We start from the raw sequence: 21,487 nt of genomic DNA, 5'->3' as shown, positions 1-21,487 counted from the left end.
GCTTCAATTCAAAATCCATTAGACTTCTTCAAAAGTGTAGCATCTGGGTTGGAAGATAAGAAATATATTCAAAACACAGACATATGTGCAGCCTATTTTTATATATTCAGTAAATATACATAATATTTTCCCACTTTTTTATCTAAAACCTTAATCAATAAAGTACAAGATTGAAAATGGCATTTGATTGTGCCTTTGCTCCTGTCAGGCTACAGCAACTGCAGATACCACAGACTTCACTCAATATGGTGTGCTAAGTCCTGGAAAGGAAATAAAGTGAGGAATTCAGGGGTGAACCATGTGCATGGTTATGGCCAGCTGGAATCTCATTTCCTGAAAGGTGGCCCACATTGTACCAACAGACTGCAAGTTGGCTGCTTTAGAGATATGACCACTTAGTCAGTGGAGGCCCTAAAATGTTGTATACATGAAAACATCAAAGACTTCTGCTCTCATACAGCAGCAGATCATGATGTGCCTTTCACTATCTCCATTCCAATCTTCTACCAAAATTTTATGTGTGCTTTTTTGTTTTGTTTTTTTTTGTTTTTTTTTCCTCTTCTCTTTGCCACTCTCCCATAGTGGTGAAGCACCTGGGCAGCGATTATCTTCTGCAGAGTTTCTCCAGTCTCGGCCACTGTAGCTTGTCTCCTTCAGAGTTCTCACAGGTGTCTTGGTGGCCTCCCTCACTCAGATTTTGTGGAAGGCCTGCTATAGCAGATTTCCTACTATGCCATACTCGTTCCATTTCTTAATGATTGATTTAATTAGACTCACAAGGGATATTAAGTGACTTGGGTATTTTCTTGTCTCCATCCCCTGACTTATGCTTTTCAGTCACCTTTTAGTTTTTTTTTGCCCTCATTGTCAAGGTTAAGCTACCATAATGACTCCATACAAGTTGGACCCTCCATATTCTGGAACGTTTATAGGACAGTCAATTGAGATATCAGACAAGTTCCCACCATTCCACTAATTATGTGGCTGTTACAGATGCAAATCAAATGTGTGTTTTTATTGTGTAATGTTGACAATAAGAGCAACTCACTACTCAAAATGGTAAATATACGAGGCAGTCAGGATCGAACCGGGGGACTCTTGATTGCAAGTCAGGAATTCTTACCACTGTGCCATGGAAACTGTTGCATTATCCTTGAACCTTTTGTGAAAGTGTTTATTTGATCATTGGACTTCAGGCTTCACACATTACACAGTTTATGTCTACATTTTCTCATTTATTACTAAAATATGAAAAAATGTTTTAACAATGTGTTTACACAGATTATTGTAGAAACTGAACACACATGAAATGCACGTGTTCCAAATAACGACCTATTTCCATTCTAAAACTCCAGCATTTCACTCCCAGATAATCAAGGCTTGAGCTGGGAGAACTTTGTGCCCATTCTTTTGCGGTGGGGGGGAATTCAGTGGTAGGCTGCTTGCTGCTTGTCCTGATCAGCACATTTACAAGACAAATGACATTGGTGGAAAGGTGCGAAGGGATTTAAGGTGGGCTGGTTTTGCGAGTTTTTTCGTAGACTTTGGTAATTCTAGTGTTAAGATTCAGTGTTGTATAACTATAAAATGTGAAAACATCCAAAGAGTGAATACTTTTTATAGGCTCTGTAAATGTCTATCCCGGCAGCATCAGCCTACTTCATGCTAATTCAATCAGTTAATTGTTGTAACCTTATCAAATATAAGTACCTTTATTCTTGTTTTTTTCTCTGCTTTCAGGATATTTTGCATAACTGTAACAACAACACAGAAGTAAGTACCATCTTTTTTGTTTTGTTTCTTTTTTGGGGGGCACACACCTGAAAGCTAGGTTGATGGTTTTTTTCGGTTAATTCAGTGGCTGACAGCCTATGAAATGTCATGCATAACTTCCAGTCCCTCTCTGCTTTTCCACTTTTGTTTGACATGAGCTCTTAAAACAATAAATGATCATGCCTTTCATTGGTGAGTGATTATGTTTTAAACCTATGAAATGATAGATTGCCTTTTTTGTGTAACTGAAATTGGAGGAAATTACCTTGAACGGTACTATGAAAATGACATGTTAGGATTTATTGGAACAGAACCATCTTTAAGGATTCATTTCAGTCATTCTGTTACTTGTGCAATCAAATTCTTCCTTAATGCAGGTAATGTGGCTAAAGCCAGTGTGACATTACATGACTTCTAGTTAGAGGGTATGTCCAACTTGACAACAGTTGATGATCTTGTAGCTTAAGGATGTCCGATTACAAAATCTGAAATTGCAAATTAAACCATTTCCAGATTTCACAATCATTATTGGCATCACTAGGGGGGTACATACTGCAATGGGCAACACCCAGATGACTTTCTGTAAAATTTTTGAGCTGTGTTTGAGGCTGAAATCACCAAGGGGAACCACCCCTTCCTCCATTGATGAAACGATCAAGTATCTTTGGGCCGAAATTACCAAGGGAGAATGCAGGATGAAATGATTGGGGTCTATGTGCTATTAAGGTGGGAAATAACCATGCTGCATTAAACAGCCGGTTGTCTGCATGCGGCATTATTTAAAGCATGATCAACTCTATGATAAGGAGCTATTTCATTAACTGGGCCCTGGCTACCTCACTGGATGACACCAACCCTAGTGACGACACTTTTGTCTCACCCCTTTTTCTTATAGCAAATAAAGTGCTGCGTGACAGAGCTTTTGCTGTACAAATGTTTTTCAAACTTGGCCTTTTTTCCATTCTGTCATGGGTAGGTACTGTAAAGCACAAGACATCAGACTGAGCGCTTCTGTTCTGTTTGGGTGGTTCAAAATACCCTTGTTCCTCATACCTTATAGCTGCATTATATGCATTATATACCTGGCTGAGCACATATCGGCTGTTAGCTTTTGCACACACAGAACCCATTTGATTTTTGTCTGGGTGAGTCGCAGACTGCTTGGACCATGTCAGACTACACAACTTAAAGTGACACAAGTATGCAGCAGCTGCCTTCAACTCACTAAGATATGTAAATAAAGTCTATGGCTAAAAGTCGCTGGAAAAGTCATGTAATGTGACAGCACCTTAAAGTGTTAGGCTTTAAACGACAAGCCTGTAGTTTCAGTCTCCTTCCCCTGTGTGATCCAAAGCATGTGCTGAAGTTGTCAAAAACAATTTAGAATAGTGGACCTCTAAATCCCAATAGGATTGTGACAGAAAGGCACTATGTAAAATTAATGTGCAATGTCGGCACATTTTGGCACAAAACTCCCTCTGTATAATTCTTAATTTTTTCCCAAATGAGTATAGGCTCAGAACACTTAAAGTATACTGTAAGTTTAGTATTTTTCAAGTCAAGTTGGTTTCTTCACAATCATGGTATATATTAATTTGACAATTTTTTTAAAGTGAAACTTTTTTTTTTATAAATTTTAAAAATACTTTGTATCTTCTTGCACCTTACAATAGGGCAGAAGAGTATCAAGGTTCATAAGTGAATGAGAAAACCAATAAAAAGTATTAAGAAAACATGCCTTCCACATTTATGAGGCATCCCTGTGATAACAAAAGCAAACTAGAAATAATTATTGTATCACGCAGTCTTGGAACTATCGTTATATGTGGAGTTTAGACATAAATAAAAAAGTTGATGAACATGAATCCAGACATGTGTCTGAAGCTGTTTAGAGCAATTTTATCTTTCAAGAAAATGGTTTGAAAATCTGCACATCCAGGATGTAAACAAAAACAAACAAAAAAAAGTTTTCATTGACTTTCTTGTGGAAATTCAGAAACCTTCAAGTTATGACTTGGAGCGCTTAGGTTGGATGTCAACACTCAAACTGAAGACCTATTGAAAGCAGACATCCAAATTTGTAGTGCTTATTTCTCTGTGGATGAAAACATGTTCTTGATTCGTCCATTATTGAAGCCAGCTGCAGTTCCAAGCATATTTATGGTGAGCCAGTTCTCTACAGCTGAGCTTTACAGCCATAGAACTTTAACAATAGATATGGTGTTTACCAGCAAACTGAATACTTGGCGGATGAGTGACTCTTACATAGGGCAGCAAGGTAAAACAGTTGTTAGTGGTAGTGCTTCATGGATCTAACGCCGTGAGTGTGAATTGTTTGTCTGGACATTGTCTGTGTCGATTTTACACATTCTCCCAGACTTAGTGTAGTGTACTAAGGAGAAGGTGGGAGCGGAGGATGCCATCATCTATATGCTACACCAATCCCTCTCCCACTTGGACAGAGGCAGTGGTGCTGTAAGAATTATGTGTCTGGACTTCTCTAGCGCCTTCAACACCATCCAACCTCGGCTCCTTAGTGACAAGCTGACAGAGATGGGAGTAGATTCATACCTGGTGGCATGGATCGTGGAAAATCTTTCAGACAGACCTCAGTATGTGCGTCTCGGGAACTGCAGGTCTGACATTGTGGTCAGAAACACAGGAGCACCGCAGGGGACTGTACTTTCTTTGGTCCTGTTCAGCCTCAAGTTATTGTCTGTTTTTTACCTGCATTTTGTATTACTCTTTAATTTAATATTTTTTGCTGCTGGAGTATGTGAATTTCCCCCTGGGATTAATAAAGTATCTATCTATCCTATCTATCTTATCTATCTATCTATCTATATACATCAGACTTCCAATACAATTCGGAGTCCTGCCACGTGCAAAAGTTTGCTGACGACACTTCTATCATGGGCTGCATCAGGAGTGAGCAGGAGGAAAAATATAGGAACCTAATCAAAGACTTTGTTAAAAGGTGTGACTCAAACCACCTACAACTGAACACCAGCAAAACCAAGGAGCTGGTGGTGGATTTTAGGAGGACCAGGCCCCTCATGGACCCCGTGATCATCAGAGGTGACTGTGTGCAGAGGGTGCAGACCTATAAATACCTGGGAGTGCAGATGGACGATAAATTGGACTGGACTGCCAATACTGATGTGCTGTGCAAGAAAGGACAGAGCTGACTATACTTCCTTAGAAGGCTGGCGTCTTTCAACATCTGCAATAAGATGCTGCAGATGTTCTATCAGACGGTTGTGGCGAGCGCCCTCTTCTATGTGGTGGTTTGCTGGGGAGGCAGCATTAAGAAGAGGGACGCCTCACACCTGGACAAACTGGTGAGGAAGGCAGGCTTTATTGTAGGTACGGAGCTGGACAGTTTGACGTCTGTGGCAGAGTGACGGGCACTGAGCAGGCTCCTGTCAATCATGGAGAATTCACTGCATCCTCTGAACAGTATCCTCTCCAGACAGAGGAGAAAGCTTCAGCGACAGACTGCTGTCACTGTCCTGCTCCACTGACAGACCAAGGAGATTGTTCCTCCTCTACAATATTCAACTCTTCAGTTCTACCCAGAGGGGTAAACGTTAACATTATACAAAGTTATTGTCTTTTATACCTGCATTTTTATCACCCTTTAATATTGTTTTTTATCAGTATGCTGCTAAGTGTCTGTCTGTCTGTCTCTGTGTGTGTGTGCGTGCGCGCGCGCTTTTTAACACTCATACCATTTCAAATTGTCTTTATGGCTTGGTGAGATTCCAGGTTAGCATGAATGGCATTCTGAGTGTGTGAGTCCGTTGTTCTTATCGGTTGTTCTTGCCTTTCACATTGTGCTGTGGATTGAGAGACAATTAGAGAGATGAGGTGCAGAGCCAGTTTACTTTCAAAATGCGATGTGGATAAACTGTTTTACAATATTCATGCAATCTCAAGATGCGGATTATCTGATGTCAATTTTTCAGGGTAAGAATGTTATCTTTGGTAAGTTTAAGCCTTTTATTCATGTTTGGACTCTGGTGCACTTCAGCCCCATTGTAAACGGCAAGAACAGATAATGTATTTTTAAAATTTATATACGAAGGTTGCTGGTTCGATTCCCGGCAGTGACAGAAGGATTTCTACTCTGTTAGACCCTTGAGCAAGGTTCTTAACCTGCAATTGCTCCATAGGTGCTATACAAATAGCTGACCCTGTGCTCTGACCCCAAAACACTCTGGAGCATAAGTTAGGGTAAGCAAAAAAATACAAATTCCTAATACAAGAAATTGTATATGGCGACAAAAGGATTAAAAATCACTGAAAAATACAATAATAAAAAAATCTTCACTTTATAATAGTTTTATGTGGCTATTTAATATATGCTGTGATTGTGAAGAAATAACTAACTTGATAAATACTGGACATTTATTCGTGTTAAAAATTATTTTGTGAAACCATACAACATTTCTATATACTACATTAATACACCAAATACATTGAATACACAGGAAAACGCAATGAATCTCGGTGATCATCATGAAAGAATCTTGACACTATAAAGTCCACCAACATTATAACTGTGATATGGCTATTTGCCATTGAAATGCAGGCAGCAGCTTGCAGCTTTAATGGAGAAAATAAACAACAAAGGGAGTCCATGGTCAGTTGCAAAAACAAAGTCACTAGCATGGTCATCTCGCTGCCCTTCCCTACCATCCTTAATGGTACCACGGATTCTGCAATGTTAACAGCCAATAATTACCATGCTGGTCTAACCCAAGTCCTTTTTTTTTTCTTCTATCAGTAAGTCTTGTTCACTGTTTAAGATCTCCATTGGAATGAAACCCATACAGCCATACTTCAGCAATGCTGGCTTTTTATGGTCAGAGTTTGTCATTAAAGGAAACTGATGTGTCTCTCCTTTTTTGGATGTAATGTACACACGTAGCTCATTTTGGACTTCCTTTTGCTTGCATGCTCTCTTATGCATCTTTAAAAGGCTAAGTTAATGTGCAAGAGTCCAGTCAGAAACTTTAGTAAGGATGAGAAGAAAGATCCAGTAAAGCTTTACCATGATGGGCTTTCATATAGTAATTACTTGGTCTCATCCACATCTTTCTTCTTTGGCTTTTGTTTCAGTGGGTATGAGTTGTAACATCAGATCACCTTTCTACAAACCTGAAAGATACAGTTGTGAAAATGGTGTCTTTGTTGACAAGATAAAGCACACAAGGGAGTTAAAGAAGGAACGTCACAAACATTTGCCTATCTGAGCTTCCTATGCAGGATCATGCCCTGCCCACAAACTAATATATGACCACTCTTTCTACATTCCTGTCACTTTCTCCCACACCCTCACAGCATTGCTAGCAACGAGGTAGCTTTTATACCTCATCATGGCGTCGTTGTTTTGATGGGCAGAGAAATTGTATGGCTAAAGCAGCCTTATGGGTTTCTATGTAAAATCATAAGTAACCAGATGAACTACTTCTGTCTATCTTACAGTCTCTGTCATCTTTTAATCTATGAAAAGTCTTATATTCAAAATACTTTCCATATTTTGCTGTCTGTTCCTACTGCCTTTATTTTGTTTGAAATTCAAGGTTTTCTGATTCATAAATCAAAAGTGAATCTATACTTTATTATGAACATACCATTAAGGAATGTTGTCTGTCCACGTGTTTTGCAAAACAGGTTGTGCAAGTCTGCATTTTTAATTCTGAAGCAAGCTGAAAATGTTTCGAAAATGTGGAATGTCAACAAATAAATGAAACCCTTTCAGAATGTAATGGCTGGGAAAACATTAAATTAGGATGGCACAGTGGCTTAGTGGCAGAGGTGTATTTGTAGGTATGCTTTGTGGGAGTGTATTAGTGTACTGCGCAAGAGTTGAAGCCAGGAACAGGTTTTGCTGAATCACACTTACTAACTTTTCTTCCAGCCCAAGAATAGAGGAGGAACACACACAAAAGCACTAACCTCACTTAAAAACTGCACTGAGGGTCCTATCCCTTCCATTCTTGTCTCTGTCTAAGAAACAAGATGATCAGAAGTTGGCATTTATCAACCTAGCCCACAGAAGCCCTCAATCGGAAGACCATGGAATGATGGCATGTTCAGTGACCATTCATACACCCATCTTGTAGTAGGCCTTCTGGCCCTCCCTGGTCAGGAATAGGACTAGAATGCTGGCCCACTCCTGCTGCAGCTACTGGTGGATGGGGTGCCCTCAAAAATCAAAAGAAACTCATCAATATCATCACATGGCTACAGCGGCATCATTACCTGAGAGAGCCCATCTGTTTTCTTTGCTCCAAGTGCTTTCTCCGCGGTGCAACATGCCTCAGCCTCCACAAAGTTCATTTGCTGCATTGCTACCTGAACTTGTAGCTGTCAGACTACAGTTGAGGTACCAGTGTTTGCAGAGCCGATTGGGATGGATTCTCAATGGCAAATCCTGCCGACTACACCTTTGTGGAGAGAACCAAGTCAAGATAAAATTTTGGGGTCTTACACATTCATTTGTAGCTTGAATTTACACTTGCAGTACAGCAATGGAGAATGTGAAAAGCAAAAAATAATTTTTCTTTGGGCTGACAATGAGGTGGAAGTGAGCAAAGCACCTGAGAATACATCGTGGGAGTCATTTCAGCGCAAGTACAGTAACATTTTGCAGTGTTACAAGGAGTACTGTCTTGTCCAATCAGGCAAGGGCCACATAATTAGAACAAACCAATCAGAGCGTGATTAGAGTTTACATTTTCAAACTCCACTTTAACCCATCCATACTGAAAGGCTGATGCAGCATTTTCAGAAATACATGGCTATGGAAAATGTTTTCAAAAGTCCTCATTTTTGGGGGCGAGTAATATCTGCATTTTTAAAACAAAAATCTAATCTAGTAGCCAGCAGCCATATACCACTTTTACTTCTGAAGTGGTCATCCACCTGAAGCTAAGCAAGTTTAGGCCTTGTCAGTACTTGGATGGGAGACCATCTAGGGAAAGCTTGGTTTGCTGCTGGAAGAGGTGTTGGTGAGACCAGCAGGGGGGCACATACCCTGTGGTCTGAATGTGGATCCCAATGCCCCAGTGCAGAGATTGGGACACTGTGCTATAAAAGTGTCACCGTCCTTTGGATGAGACATAAAACTGAGATCCTGACTCTTTGTGGTCATAAAAGATTCCCTGGGCATCTTTTGCAAAGAGCAGGGTGGATCCCGATGTTCCTGGCTAAATTTCCCTCTATGGCCTAATCATTCCCTGTCTCTAATTGGCTAACTGTGTCTCACCCCTTCACCATCTAACAGCTAATGTCTGGCGAGTGTACTGGTGCCAGAATGGCAGCCGTCACAACATCCAGGTGGATGCTACACATTAGTGGTGGGTTGAAATGGCTCCCCACTCACTGAAGCACTTTGAGTAGTGAGAAAAGTGCTATATAAATGTAAAGAAGTATTATTAATAGTGTGGACATGGCCTTAGCCTGTGTTATTTTATGTAGCAGGTGTCTGTTAAAAATCAGAAACCCATTGGTATTTTATGAACTTTTTATCATCTATTCTTGGATGGTTATAGATCCTTTTCCAGACCTAAAAATAAAGGCTCTTTCAGGAGCCCATTGGCATTTTATAAACTTCTTATGATCTGATCATGGTAATTTATAAAATGTGTTCTGGATCGAAATAAATAAAGGTTCTTTCTGGATATTTCATGTAGTTCATTCTTTCAGGAGTAATAGCTTTGAAAAACCATTTTAGTCCCTTTCTGTTCAAACGTGTCTAACGAGTCAATACAACAGTGTACCTTAAAAAAAATAATAAACTAGGTCTCTCTGAGGCCTCCTAAACAACAGAATATACATTCTTTGCACACAAAGCCGCCCCCCCCCCACCCCTTATTAATTAAGCCCATGGTAAAGCTCCTTCCTAACTTCCAATGTTTTCTTCACAATTATACCAGCTTCCTCGTGTTCCTCCTCCCTGGGATTCCACCCATTATTGTGCTGACATTAAACACTTCTGGGTCCTTCTAAAAGCTAGCAAGGGTACTTGGGACTGTATTGTTACAGCAGCCTCGAGTAGCTCCCACGCTTCTCTATTGACGGGTCTGTCTGATTGAACTGCAACTTCCAGGCAAGCTGCCATAGGGCAACATTAAATAGCTGTTGCAACCAAGAGGACTGTTTTTATATTAAAACATGCGTTATAATGTTATTACCAGTCAATATCCCAAATGGGATTTTGGCATCTGATCAGGCAACATACCAGTTGGCATGTAGAACAGCATATGAAACACAGTGCCATTTACTGTACCACCATACTGTCCTTTATTTTAGCCATTGCAGTGTAGTCAGACTTTTGTTTATTTAGCTACTTTGACAGTAATGACTGTCACTTACATGCGTATGCCTTTATTGTACACTAGCTGTGCTACCAGTCTAAGATGGGTTGTAATCTATGTAATCATTGTCGACTTCAGTTTTAACATTTGCAGGGCACTGTGCAATACGTATGTCTCTGTTATATGCCATTTGTTATGGGATTCGTAGAAGCAGTGTTAATGATTGTGATGTGCAAGTACAATGCATTTTATTACTAAAAATGTTTGTGATTCGCCATCTTTTGCAATGACAAAGACAACTGGGCGGATATACACAAACATTTATCCTTTTATTAAGGTGGATCGTAATCACTACTTCAAGACCCTTATTTAGAAAGCTTTTTTTTCTTTGTTCACCACCTTTAACAGTGGGTATAATCCTAAACTTGCTATTCACAGAATCCACCCCACTTCACACAGAACTGATTGTTCTTCATGTCTCCCATCTGCACTTTGTAGCTGACACTAGGAGCCCGACCAAGATAAAACAGCACGTTGGCACATTCGGCTCACAAGGTGGCTTTGTTTCTTTTGTTTTTTTGAGTTCTAAATAGCAGCGGTCAGGCCGTCTTTGTTGTTTTAGCAGGGGATTGGATGAATCACAGTTTAAAAAAAAAACAAAAAAAAAACAACTAAAATGTGCAGGCTGGAAGGCTTGAAAGCTGTTGGTCGAACTCCAGCCTGTCCTTGTATGCCCATGCTCTCCTAGCTAGAAATAAAAGCCCTGGCTGGGATACTCTGCGCTCACCACTCATAGATGTTTTTTTTTTTTTTTATTAAATACCCATTTATATAGGCAGTGTAGCATAGTGATTAAGGCTTTGGACTTCAAACTTTCAAGTTGTGGTTTCAAATTCCACTGCTCACACTGTGTGACCCTGAGCAAGTCACTTCATCTGCCTGTGCTACAGTTGGAAAAACAAAAAGAAATGCAACCATTTGTATCTCAAATGTTGTCACCTTGGATAAACGTGTCAGTCAAATAATTCTTTTTTTACTTCTGTTCCTCAGGTATTTATTCGTGAGCTCATCTTCAAGCTTCATGGACTTCAAAAGCAGGATGTTCTTCACAACAGCGGGATAGAACCCCACAACTAGGGAAATGGTTGATGTAGGGGAAGGCTGAAGGTGACAGGCAGTGAAGAAGAGGAGAAATCAACTGACCATTCCGTTTTCTTGACGGTTAAGGGGGGGGGGGGCGCTGTTTTTTCTTTTTTTTTTTTTTAACGTTAATTTAAGCTTATATGTACACACAGGGCCCACCCTGTCCACCAAGCAGGTGACTTACCTGCTTGCACTTGTCTCCAACCTTGAAAGACTGTCTAGTTGTGAAAGGATCCCACTCGTATCAAGCATGTTCTCATTTTTGGGTAAGGGAAGGTGTGGCAGCAGCACACTTTATACTCACGCCTGGCATATTGACAAAAGGGCTCCTTTAAATAAAGGCACTATATGCTGGGCTTAAACTCTGACCAAAAAAGATTCACCAAGATTGTCTCTTTTTTTTACTCTTCAAAATCCAAAAAGATGATAAATTGAAATCCCCCTCCACCCAACCTTTACCACTGCCAAGCACTAGTCCAGTCTTTCCACCAAGATACTGCCTCCTACTGTTCATATCACTGTTTCTCAAAGGCGCAGTCTGCTTATTTGCGGCTGCAGCTTCTTCACTGTGTTTTAATAAAGCGATGCTCGTATACAGCGAATTAAATGAATTACTCGACACTCAGAGCAGCCTGCTGAATATCGCAGCTTTGAGTTGTGCCAAGTAGTGCTTCTCAGCAATGGGCGATGGGCACTTTGGGTTCTTCTTATATATTGAATGCATTTAATACCAACTTTTACTGCTTTTTTTACTGTTTTAATCTGAATGTACAGTATTTGTTTTGTTTTTTTTTTAGTTTTTGTTGTAGATTTTTCAACACTGTAATAAATTATGTATTCAACCAAAAGCATGCGACCCAGTGAGGTAAAGTTTGGATCTCCTCCTTTGTGAAAGAGTTTCGAGCAGAACATTTAGTACTGACATTTTACAGGACAGCTGTGTGTGTGTGTGTGTGTATAAAATACTAGAAAACACATGGACCTCCATCACTCTTCCCAACAAGGTTCCAGCACCAGCAGGTTGTTTGCTGTATGTGCTTGATGCACAGCAGATGCCAACGCTGTCCTCCTTCTTCCTATCATGTAATCAGCTTCTGCAATTTGCTCCATGCTCGGCAGATGTTGCCACTCTTTTTTTTTTTTTCTTCCTGCAATGTTCTCTTCTTGATCAGCTTGCCATAAGAAAGACGTGAACCCTGATAACTAGGCAGTCATTGCTGCTAGCCATATCTTTTGCCTTTTCAGCTCATTATTACATCATAATATTTTAATTATGAGCAAGGTAAAGGTTCTTGCTCCAGGGGGTCACAATTAATCACATGACAGATGAACAGCCCTTAGCATAGCATTTTCCAACCCTTGGTGGCATTGAAGGTGGGCTGCGGCTAACCCCTAATGTAACCTCACCCCCCAACATACACGCCCCGCCGACGAGCAAGTTCGTCACAGCAGTGGAATCGGAGGTGAATCACAGCCATCTCTGGATGAACCCCAATCCAATGGTCCAAGGATCACACTCGGTTCACAGTGGCAGCTACACAGGTGGATTGTGGATGGTCTTGAATGACCTCACTAATCCCCAATCTGAGAAGCATGCTCAAAGCAAGAAGGGGGAAATGGTTTGACGACCGTGCTCAATTCACTGAGAGGGACCACCGCGCTCAGACGATTATGCTGAATTCATGAACACACTGGCATGTAGAAAACTGGGTTGACACCACAAATGCTGAGAAACACTGCCTTAGCATTATTTTTATATGTATATAATATATATATATATATATATAAAGTGTGTGTGTGTGTGTGTGATGAGGCAAAACATTATGACCACCTTCTTCGTATCCTGTTGCTCCTCTGAAGGTGGTATGTGGCACCAGGACATTGGTGGCAGATCCTTGAACTTCTGTAAGTTGCAAGGTACAGCTGCCTGCGGATCAGACTTGTTCCAATATATCCCACAGATGGCCTAATTGGGTTGACATCTGGGAGACTATGGCAACATCTTGAACTCTGTATCATGTTCCTCAGTTCATTCCCAAACAATTTGTGCAGTGAGGCACGTAACATTATCCTGGTGAAAAATGCCACTTCCGTGGAGACTCATCATTACCATGAAAAGGTTTATCTGGTTGGCAATGATGTTTACGGATCTGGTACGTGACAAATGAATGTCCACTTGAATGCTTGAGCCCAGGGGTTCCCAGAACAACATTGTCCAATGAATCACTCTCTCTCTGCCGGCTTGTGTTCATCCCCAGGTAAACCACACACACAAGTAGCCAGCAATCCAGGTGATGCAACAGAAAACAGGATTCATCGGACCAGGAAATCCACCTTCCATTCATCCAAGGTCCACCTCTGATGCTTGCATGGCCTTTGCAGGCACTTTACAAGGGGTCAAAGGTTTGCATGGACACACTGGCCTGCGGCTACAGGGTTTGATGCACTCTGCATCTTGACACACTACTCCCTTAACCTTCATTAAAACTGTCTGTGCTTTATGCCACAGTAGCCCTTCTGTTGGTTCATACCAGACATATTGCCATTGCAGGCCTCTTGCAGTGATGAGTCTTGGTCACTCAACACCCCTGTCGGCAGTTTGTGTTTTTTTTCTCCCCGGACCACTCTTAGTGGGTACTTGCTATGCTTAACTATGAGCACCACACAAGCCTTGCTGTTTTGTAAATGTCCTGACCCAGTCATCTGGCTGTAAGGATCTGTTCCTTTACAACGTCCTTCAGCTCTTCACACCTGCCCATTCCACACGTGGACCATGCATACCTAACGTCAGCTCTGATATGTTCTTGACTTTGACATGCGCTCGAGATAGTTGGCGTCGATCCCTTTATGTGGAAATGGTCAGAATGTTTTAGCTCATCAGTGTGTGTGTGTATACAGTATATATAAATGTATTCTTCTCTACCTTATTCTGTTGTACAATGTGTGTATGTGTTTATACACATTTATATGTTCCGTGTATGTTAATGAGCGAGTGCCTGAGAAATTAACAGAACACTTATATTTAGTCTATAAATTGAATTAAATAAACCACCCTAAGGATTCCATAAGTTACTTTCCATGACAGTTATTGTAAATGGCACAATCACACCTCCCTTTACAAACTGTGTTGGACCATTGAGCTTAGGAGTTCAAGCCAATACCGTCTTCCCACATTTAAAACCCAAGTCCAAAGCCCTAAATCCCAAAGTATCATTGTTTCCATGCACCGCTAATGCTGGCAGACTCCATCTTTTCTGTGAAATGGAACCATTGTTTGACACTCCGTATCCCCCCCCATAGTGATCTCCAATGGTGGTGGTCTGAAGTGTGATTTTGAGAAGTTTCTAGAGTGAAGCACTGCACTATCATTTTGTTTTTCCTTAATCTCTTTTCATTCTTGTCTGTCTGCTTTAAGGTTGGTTGAATGCAGTCAACCCTGGACGGCCGTTTGCCGCTAACTTTCCTTCGGTCTTTTTAGATCCATGAGTGTGGCCGTTTGTAACGATCTCTTTCACCTCCTGTTTCTTAACGATGTTCTGTAAAGCTTTCATTTATACCGCTAACACACAGTGATTACCTGTACACACAATTTATTAAATAAAGAAACCAATGTATTACTGCAGTGCACGTCTTCGTAATTCTTGTGTGGATGATGTTATCGTTTTAAGCTCGAAGAGGACAGGGGGTATACCCATACTCTAACTAATGCCAAGGAGGACTAAAAAAGTAAACAAATTGGACAAAAACAATAAAAATGCCCTGTATATCTACTAAAACATTGTCTGCTAACGTGGGGAGGTTAACCCACTTAAAAATTCTCTAACAGCACCAAAGTATTCTCCCTTCTCACCCACCATGCCACCTTCATAACCCTGGCCTCTCTTCCTCCCTTCAGTGAGCCTTTGCCCCAAACTCTCTTCCCAACTGCACACTCCATTTGATCTGTGGTCTGAGGTGACTTTAACCGCTACCCAGGGTTGCCACTGCTGACCAAGTCCCAGAATCACTTACAGCAATAGAAAGGGCCTTCTTTGACTACAGGGACAGCAAACCAATGAGCCCATTCAGCAGCCCCTAAAGGACTAAGTCTGCTGGGCAGTTCCTGGGCTACATGCCTTTCAAAGGCACCTCAGACCCACAACTTTAGTCCTGTCCTCAATCTAATGGATGAAGGCTGACCTCAGGCCGGTTCTCCCACACTCTACCTTTAAAAGAGCAGCGTGATTCTTTACTGACTCAAAGAGGGATGATATATTCTTATCTAAAGGACAAGGAGATAACGCAAAGCCAGAAGTCATCAGATCTATCTACAAAGCCAAAACGAGGGCAAACATCAAAGGTCAGGGACGAGGGCCAAAGACTTGAGAAACTGGAAATCCAAAATAAAGGACTTGAAAGTCGCAAAATAAGATCATCCACCAACTCGGATGGAAAATGGCCATCGAGATGTTCTTTTAACCTCTCATCAATTGAGTCCTCAAAGTCATAACCCTAAAGGTCTTCCCCCTGGTAACTAGTAGCAACATCCTGATGATGGAATCCACAAAATGGGGTTGTGACAAGTTTCTAATAAATTATACATTCCTCAAAAATACATCTTCAGAATCAGAATCCTGGAGTTTCAAACCCTAGAAGAGATTCTGTCTCAGCTTTCAAATCCAGACTGAAAACTCACTGACTTCAGTTTAGCACACCCTGACTAGAGCTGCTGATTAACTGTGCAGACTGCAGCTCTGTTGTTAGTCATTAGCACTAAAACATAAGTAATATGATAATTATAATTTGTTACTAACCCTCACCTATTCTGTTTCTCTTCTCGGTACTCAAATGTGGCACTTGGTGCCACTGCCCACCTGCTAAGTTGTTTTGCCTGCCTAAGATAAAGTCATCTCTGATGGAGGATCGCAGGAGTCATCAGGTAGAGGGGTCCTTTCATCAGATTGGCTGGCCCAGAGCTGACACAGCAGTGGAATGGCCAATAGAGGGAGGCAGCTTGATGGCTGAGGTCTCCAGGACTCTGAACAAATCCAAATGCTATTATGTGATATCATCTACTGTTGAATTCTGCTCTGTACTTGTAATATTTCTATTGTACTATTATATTGTACTAGCCGACGCCCGCCGTAGCATACGGCGGTGTAAGAACAAGAACAGAAAACGGTGAGAAAGGAATTCAGAAATCAAGAAGAAATAAATACTTCTTGAAAGACACAGTTGTGAATAGGTGTTTTGGTGGAGACAACAGATAATGAGTCGAAAGATCTAACCCTAGAAAAAGCCATGTACAACTGACCGTGGCTGAAGACTGGTTGTTGTAGATTAACGCAAATCTTTGCAAACGTTTGTCCTAGGGACTTGTTGATAGTCATGGAGAAGGCAAGTCTGAGTGGGAATTGTGTGTGTTTAAATTTAAAAGGGAGATTGGTGTCGGAAGGAAGGAGAGAGAGTCTGGGAATGAAGATTGTTTAAGAATTTTGAATAGGGATCAGTTTGCACTCAATAATATTTGTATGTATTCGGGTAACGATGAGTCTTTTCTGTTGCAAAGACCTTTTGATGGCATGATATTTCAGAGGAGCATAACTACAGCTCCCACCTTCCGATGAAGGATATGGGGAGGCATGCCAGTTGGTGTGAGGGCGTGTAAAAACTCCTGTGGGGGTGTTAGTTGATCATTAGGATCGTCACTGACTACTGTATCTACACTCTTGAAGGTCGCTTTTTCACCCTGTATAAGATCAAGAAGTGTGTTGTTAATATGTAGAGACTCATCACTTGTGATGCTCAGTATTGCTCTTGCAGCAAGTTCTTGGCGAGTCACAGTCGAGAAATTAATACCACCATAAAGTTCAGCAACTGGGTCTTGTTGTTGTGGTAAACATTGAGAAGGTAGTTCTGCCGTTAGTTTTGTTGCATGTATCTTGGACTTCCTAGAAATGTGGATGGTAATATGATCATCTTGCCTACATGTATGTTGTTATTTTCAGTGTTTACTTGCAGCGTGTCTGATAGTCCTTTGTATTGTTCCACATGCAGATCTTGTTGATCTAATCTGAGATAGTTGAAACGCACACCCTCTGTTTTAACATACGCATCTATGACGTACTGTTGGAATAGTTTGTCGCTGGAGTGCAAAATACTAAACGTATTCCTCATTGCTAATCTGTACTTGTAAAATTGGCATTGAGTAAGCCTTATTTGCTTGGCGGTTCTTTTATCAGGAATATGTTGTAAATCTTTGTGCCAGCCAATGTCTCCGTAAGGGAATAAAAATGGGCAAACCATAAGATGATGTTGTACAAAAACCCATCGACAGAGAAGATACTGTCGTTCATTTTATAACAAAGGCTTAGGAAACAACCATCGCAGTATAACAAAAATAGGAAGGAGTGAAACTAATGCCAATGGTCGACAGAGTACGTTCCTGCAGCAGGCTACGGAAAAGACTCCCAGGCACACACATGGCTGAAGTGAAAGGTCACACAGTCAGGCTAGATATAGGGCGGTGACGTGACACCAATGGGGTCATGAGAGAGGAGCGGGAACACGGTAGTCCGAAGGAGGAATAGGAATCGAGAAATGCGGCGTGGGGGTGTATGGGAGGCCTCAGGCAGTGTGGGGAAGGGTTTGGAAGAGCAGGAATAGCAATCGAGAAATGCTGTGTCGGCTGCGTGTGTGCGGGACCGCTTTTGAAGAGGAAGCTGGATGAACCAGCAGAGAAATATATATAAGAGATTGAGGATTACTGTGTCCTGCTCTGTGTACTGTATTAGGGTTAGCGTTAGGGTAATTACCCCTTCTTTTTGACACCCACTGCACACCCTACCTACCTGGAAAGGGGTCTCTCTTTGAGCTGCATTTCCCAAGGTTTCTTCCATTTTTTTCCCTTCAAGAGTTTGTCTGGGAGTTTTTCCTTGTCTTCTTGGAGAGTGAAGGCTGGGGGACTATCAAATGGCAGGGCCTGTTGAAGCCCATTGCAGCACTCCTTGTGTGATTTTGGACTATACAAAAATAAATCATATTGCCTTGTATTGCATTATAATTATCCAGACGTTTGTCATAATAAAACATTAAACATTCATGAAGAATACTACTCATAACTCGTTCTGATAGCTCCACTGCCCAAGAGGTATTCTAACTTCTTGCCAACCCTTTGTTCCTTCAGGTGAATCGCTTCCTGGGCACCAACTGCAGCTATAAGGCATACCTACTGCCTGGTGGTCTCCATTGTTCCCCACACTGTGTCTACTTCTTTTTGGCCTGTTGTTTGCCCAACTACTGTCCATTATTGAGCCTGCCAACCCTTCACACCTCAAAATCTCCTTCATCAAGGTCTATGAGTGCTTATTGAAATGTGACAAAATGCAGAAGAAGGCCATTCAGAGCTTCATTTAGTCAATTATTAGTTTATGTAATGGCTTCCGTGCCCTGGTAGTCCATTTTTACAGGTGAAAACACTCTGATTCATATGTATATTAAAACCAGATGAGAAGTTCGTATCCCAGCATGCTCAGGATCTTATTATCTGCAGTCTGGCTTTGGGACCTCAGACTGTTGGGAATCTCTACATGGAGGTTTCACAGATACATGAACATCAGTCAACGTATCATTGGGTAGTGTTGAGATCTCGGAGGACCTTCTGATTTGTTTCATTTCTTATTACAGACTAGGGGGCTTTGCCCCCTGCTCACTAACCCCTGTGCTTGCACTACGTGCTAGCCTCTTTGCGGTTCTGCTGTGGATTTACAATTTACTAACTATTTTACATTACAGCGAGTAATTAACCATATTAAAAAATATTAAAATGTAATAATTTGAATGTAAATTATATTTCATGTTGCATTCGAGTTATTCGTTGTGTAATACGATTTTGTTCCATTTGGCTTTGAAATTAACACGCAAATACTTTTTAAACTTACATTTTTACTGTAAAACTTAAAACAATTTTTGGAATAAAATTTTTGTCAATATCGCATTGAATTTTGATTCTATATTTGGACTTTCATCGTGACAACGCCACGTATAACTGCCCTGACTGAATTTTGTTTCTTTTTCTCTATTAAATAAAATTACTTTTTCAAATTTTTGGCTCTGTGATTTGTTAATTGTTACAGCAAAAGCTATTCTAACGGGAAACTGTCAACATTTTAATACGAATGGCATATCAAGATCTCCTTTGTTGTCCAATGTTATCCCCTGAAGATGTACTACATTACCTTTCTTGGATGCATCCTTCTTTCTACTGTAATTCGTGCAGAGGAAGACCGAACGGTGTTAACAATTGTAGATATTCTTCAGGATATTGTAAGTTGATGTTTTCATCTTCTGCACGATCACCACCCACTGTTTCAGTGGGTCTATTGATACGCATTTAACAAATTTGCCGTGTAACCAATTGACAATTTTCACGTTAATTCATTTGATTTCATCGTTTGCCCGTGTACTCATTTTTTTCTGTTGATATCCCTTTGGAATAAAATTCTTCAATAAGATTTGGACATAATAAGTCTTTTTTAATTGGGAACTTTTTTTATTTTTTTATTTTTTTTAATATTTTTATTTTATTAATTTTCATTGTAATCATTCCATACAAACAGATCAATTTATAACCCAACAAATTTGAAGACAAATCAAACCCCACCCCTGAGAAGGAGAGCTTAGCTAAAGGAAAATTGCTTTAGGCTTTTTAATAAGGCAACATTGAACAAAAGAAGGGGAGAAGTAAATATCTATATAAATAAGAGATGGAGAAGGGAGTTAAATGCAATAATAATTATTTCTCTTTTTCTAAAATAATATTGATTAAATCCTGCCATGTTTTGAAAAAATGTTGTACAGATCCTCTAACTGAAAATTTTATTTTTTCCAATTTCAAATAATATAAAACATCGGTTTCCCACTGACTTATAAGAGGAGAATTAGGATTCTTCCAATTTAACAAAATAAGTCTGCGTGCCAAGAGTGTAGTGAATGCAATCACCGTTTGTTTGTCCTTCTCCAATTCAAGTCCGTCTGGAAGAACACCGAACACAGCTGTTAGTGGGTTAGGAGGGATTGTGATACCAAGGCTGTCTGAAAGGCACTTAAAAATTTTTGTCCAAAATGATGTTAGTTTGGTGCAGGCCCAGAACATGTGACCCAGTGAGGCAGGAGCTTGGTTGCAGCGTTCGCAGGTTGGATCCTGCCCTGGAAACATTTTGGACAGTTTTAAGCGAGACAGATGAGCTCGATATATAATTTTTAGTTGAATAATTCTATGCTTTGCGCATATGGAACTCGAATGAATTCTCTGCTTTGCTACCTTCCACTCCTTTTCTGATATATTGATTAAGAGATCTTCTTCCCAATGTCCTCTTGGATCTTTGAAAGGTAGGGACTCTAATAAGATTTTATATATTGCGGAAATAGTGTTTGTTTCCTCGAAATTGAGCAGTATTTTTTCCAGCATTGTTGAGGGTGCAAGGTGGGGGAAATCAGGCAATTTCTGTTTAACAAAATTTCTAATTTGAAGATAGTGAAAGAAATGTGTAGCTGGGAGGTTGAATTTTGAACGTAATTGTTCAAAAGATGTAAATATGTTGTCTATATAAAGATCTCTGAGCATTTAATTCCCAAAACTTTTCCAGGTATTAAAAACTGGATATACTTGCAAAGGTTGAAAGGTTTTTTTTTTTTTAATTGGGAACTTAAAGTGAGGAAAACATAAACATTTATAAGAGCTGAGAGCGCAGGAAGTGTGTCTGTCAGAATCATTTACATGAATGAGGTCGTGTGTGTGGTTGAATATGGTTGAGAGGAGGCTGTGACTTGAAACAATCTCATGGCCAAAGTCTCGTCTCGTGGGACATGAAAAAAATCTCTTCAAAGCAGTCTGGTCTCGTCACAGGATTTTTTTTATATAATAGAGAGATTTATTTATGTATTTACAGTGCATCTGGAAAGTTTTCACAGCGCATCACTTTTTCCACATTTTGTTATATTACAGCCTTATTCCAAAATGGATTAAATTAATTTTTTTCCTCAGAATTCTACACACAACACCCCATAATGACAACGTGAAACAAGTATACTTGAGGTTTTTGCAGATTTATTAAAAATAAAAAAATTGACAAGTGAGGAGAGTTGTCAGATCCAGCAAACGCATGGACCCAAGTCCAACATAAGAGTCACAAATCCATCTCAATCACATACCTTTAAGATGTGGAAACTAAATGTGACAAAGTGCAAACTAAAGTAAACTGCAG

General features: G+C 40.4%; 1 protein-coding gene and 1 long non-coding RNA gene across 2 annotated transcripts in view; one reads left to right on the top strand and one right to left on the bottom strand.

The window, feature by feature from the left end:
• ppp1r14ab (protein phosphatase 1, regulatory (inhibitor) subunit 14Ab) overlaps positions 1 to 14,865 on the top strand; it is a 104,160-nt gene extending 89,295 nt beyond the window's left edge. The window contains exons 3-4 of the mRNA XM_028797334.2: positions 1,741 to 1,773; positions 11,151 to 14,865. Of these exons, the coding sequence (XP_028653167.1) occupies positions 1,741 to 1,773; positions 11,151 to 11,237 (120 nt within the window). The 3' untranslated portion in view covers positions 11,238 to 14,865. The remainder of the gene's footprint in view (positions 1 to 1,740; positions 1,774 to 11,150) is intronic.
• The window catches only part of LOC127525901 (uncharacterized), a 508,475-nt gene that overhangs the window by 358,908 nt on the left and 128,080 nt on the right, over positions 1 to 21,487 (bottom strand). The window lies entirely within an intron of this gene.

The sequence above is a fragment of the Erpetoichthys calabaricus genome, chromosome 1 (assembly GCF_900747795.2).
Source record: "Erpetoichthys calabaricus chromosome 1, fErpCal1.3, whole genome shotgun sequence".
NCBI classification, from domain to species: Eukaryota; Metazoa; Chordata; class Cladistia; order Polypteriformes; family Polypteridae; genus Erpetoichthys; species Erpetoichthys calabaricus.
Note: the sequence above shows the minus strand (reverse complement) of the source record. Positions and strands in the feature narration are given on the sequence as shown.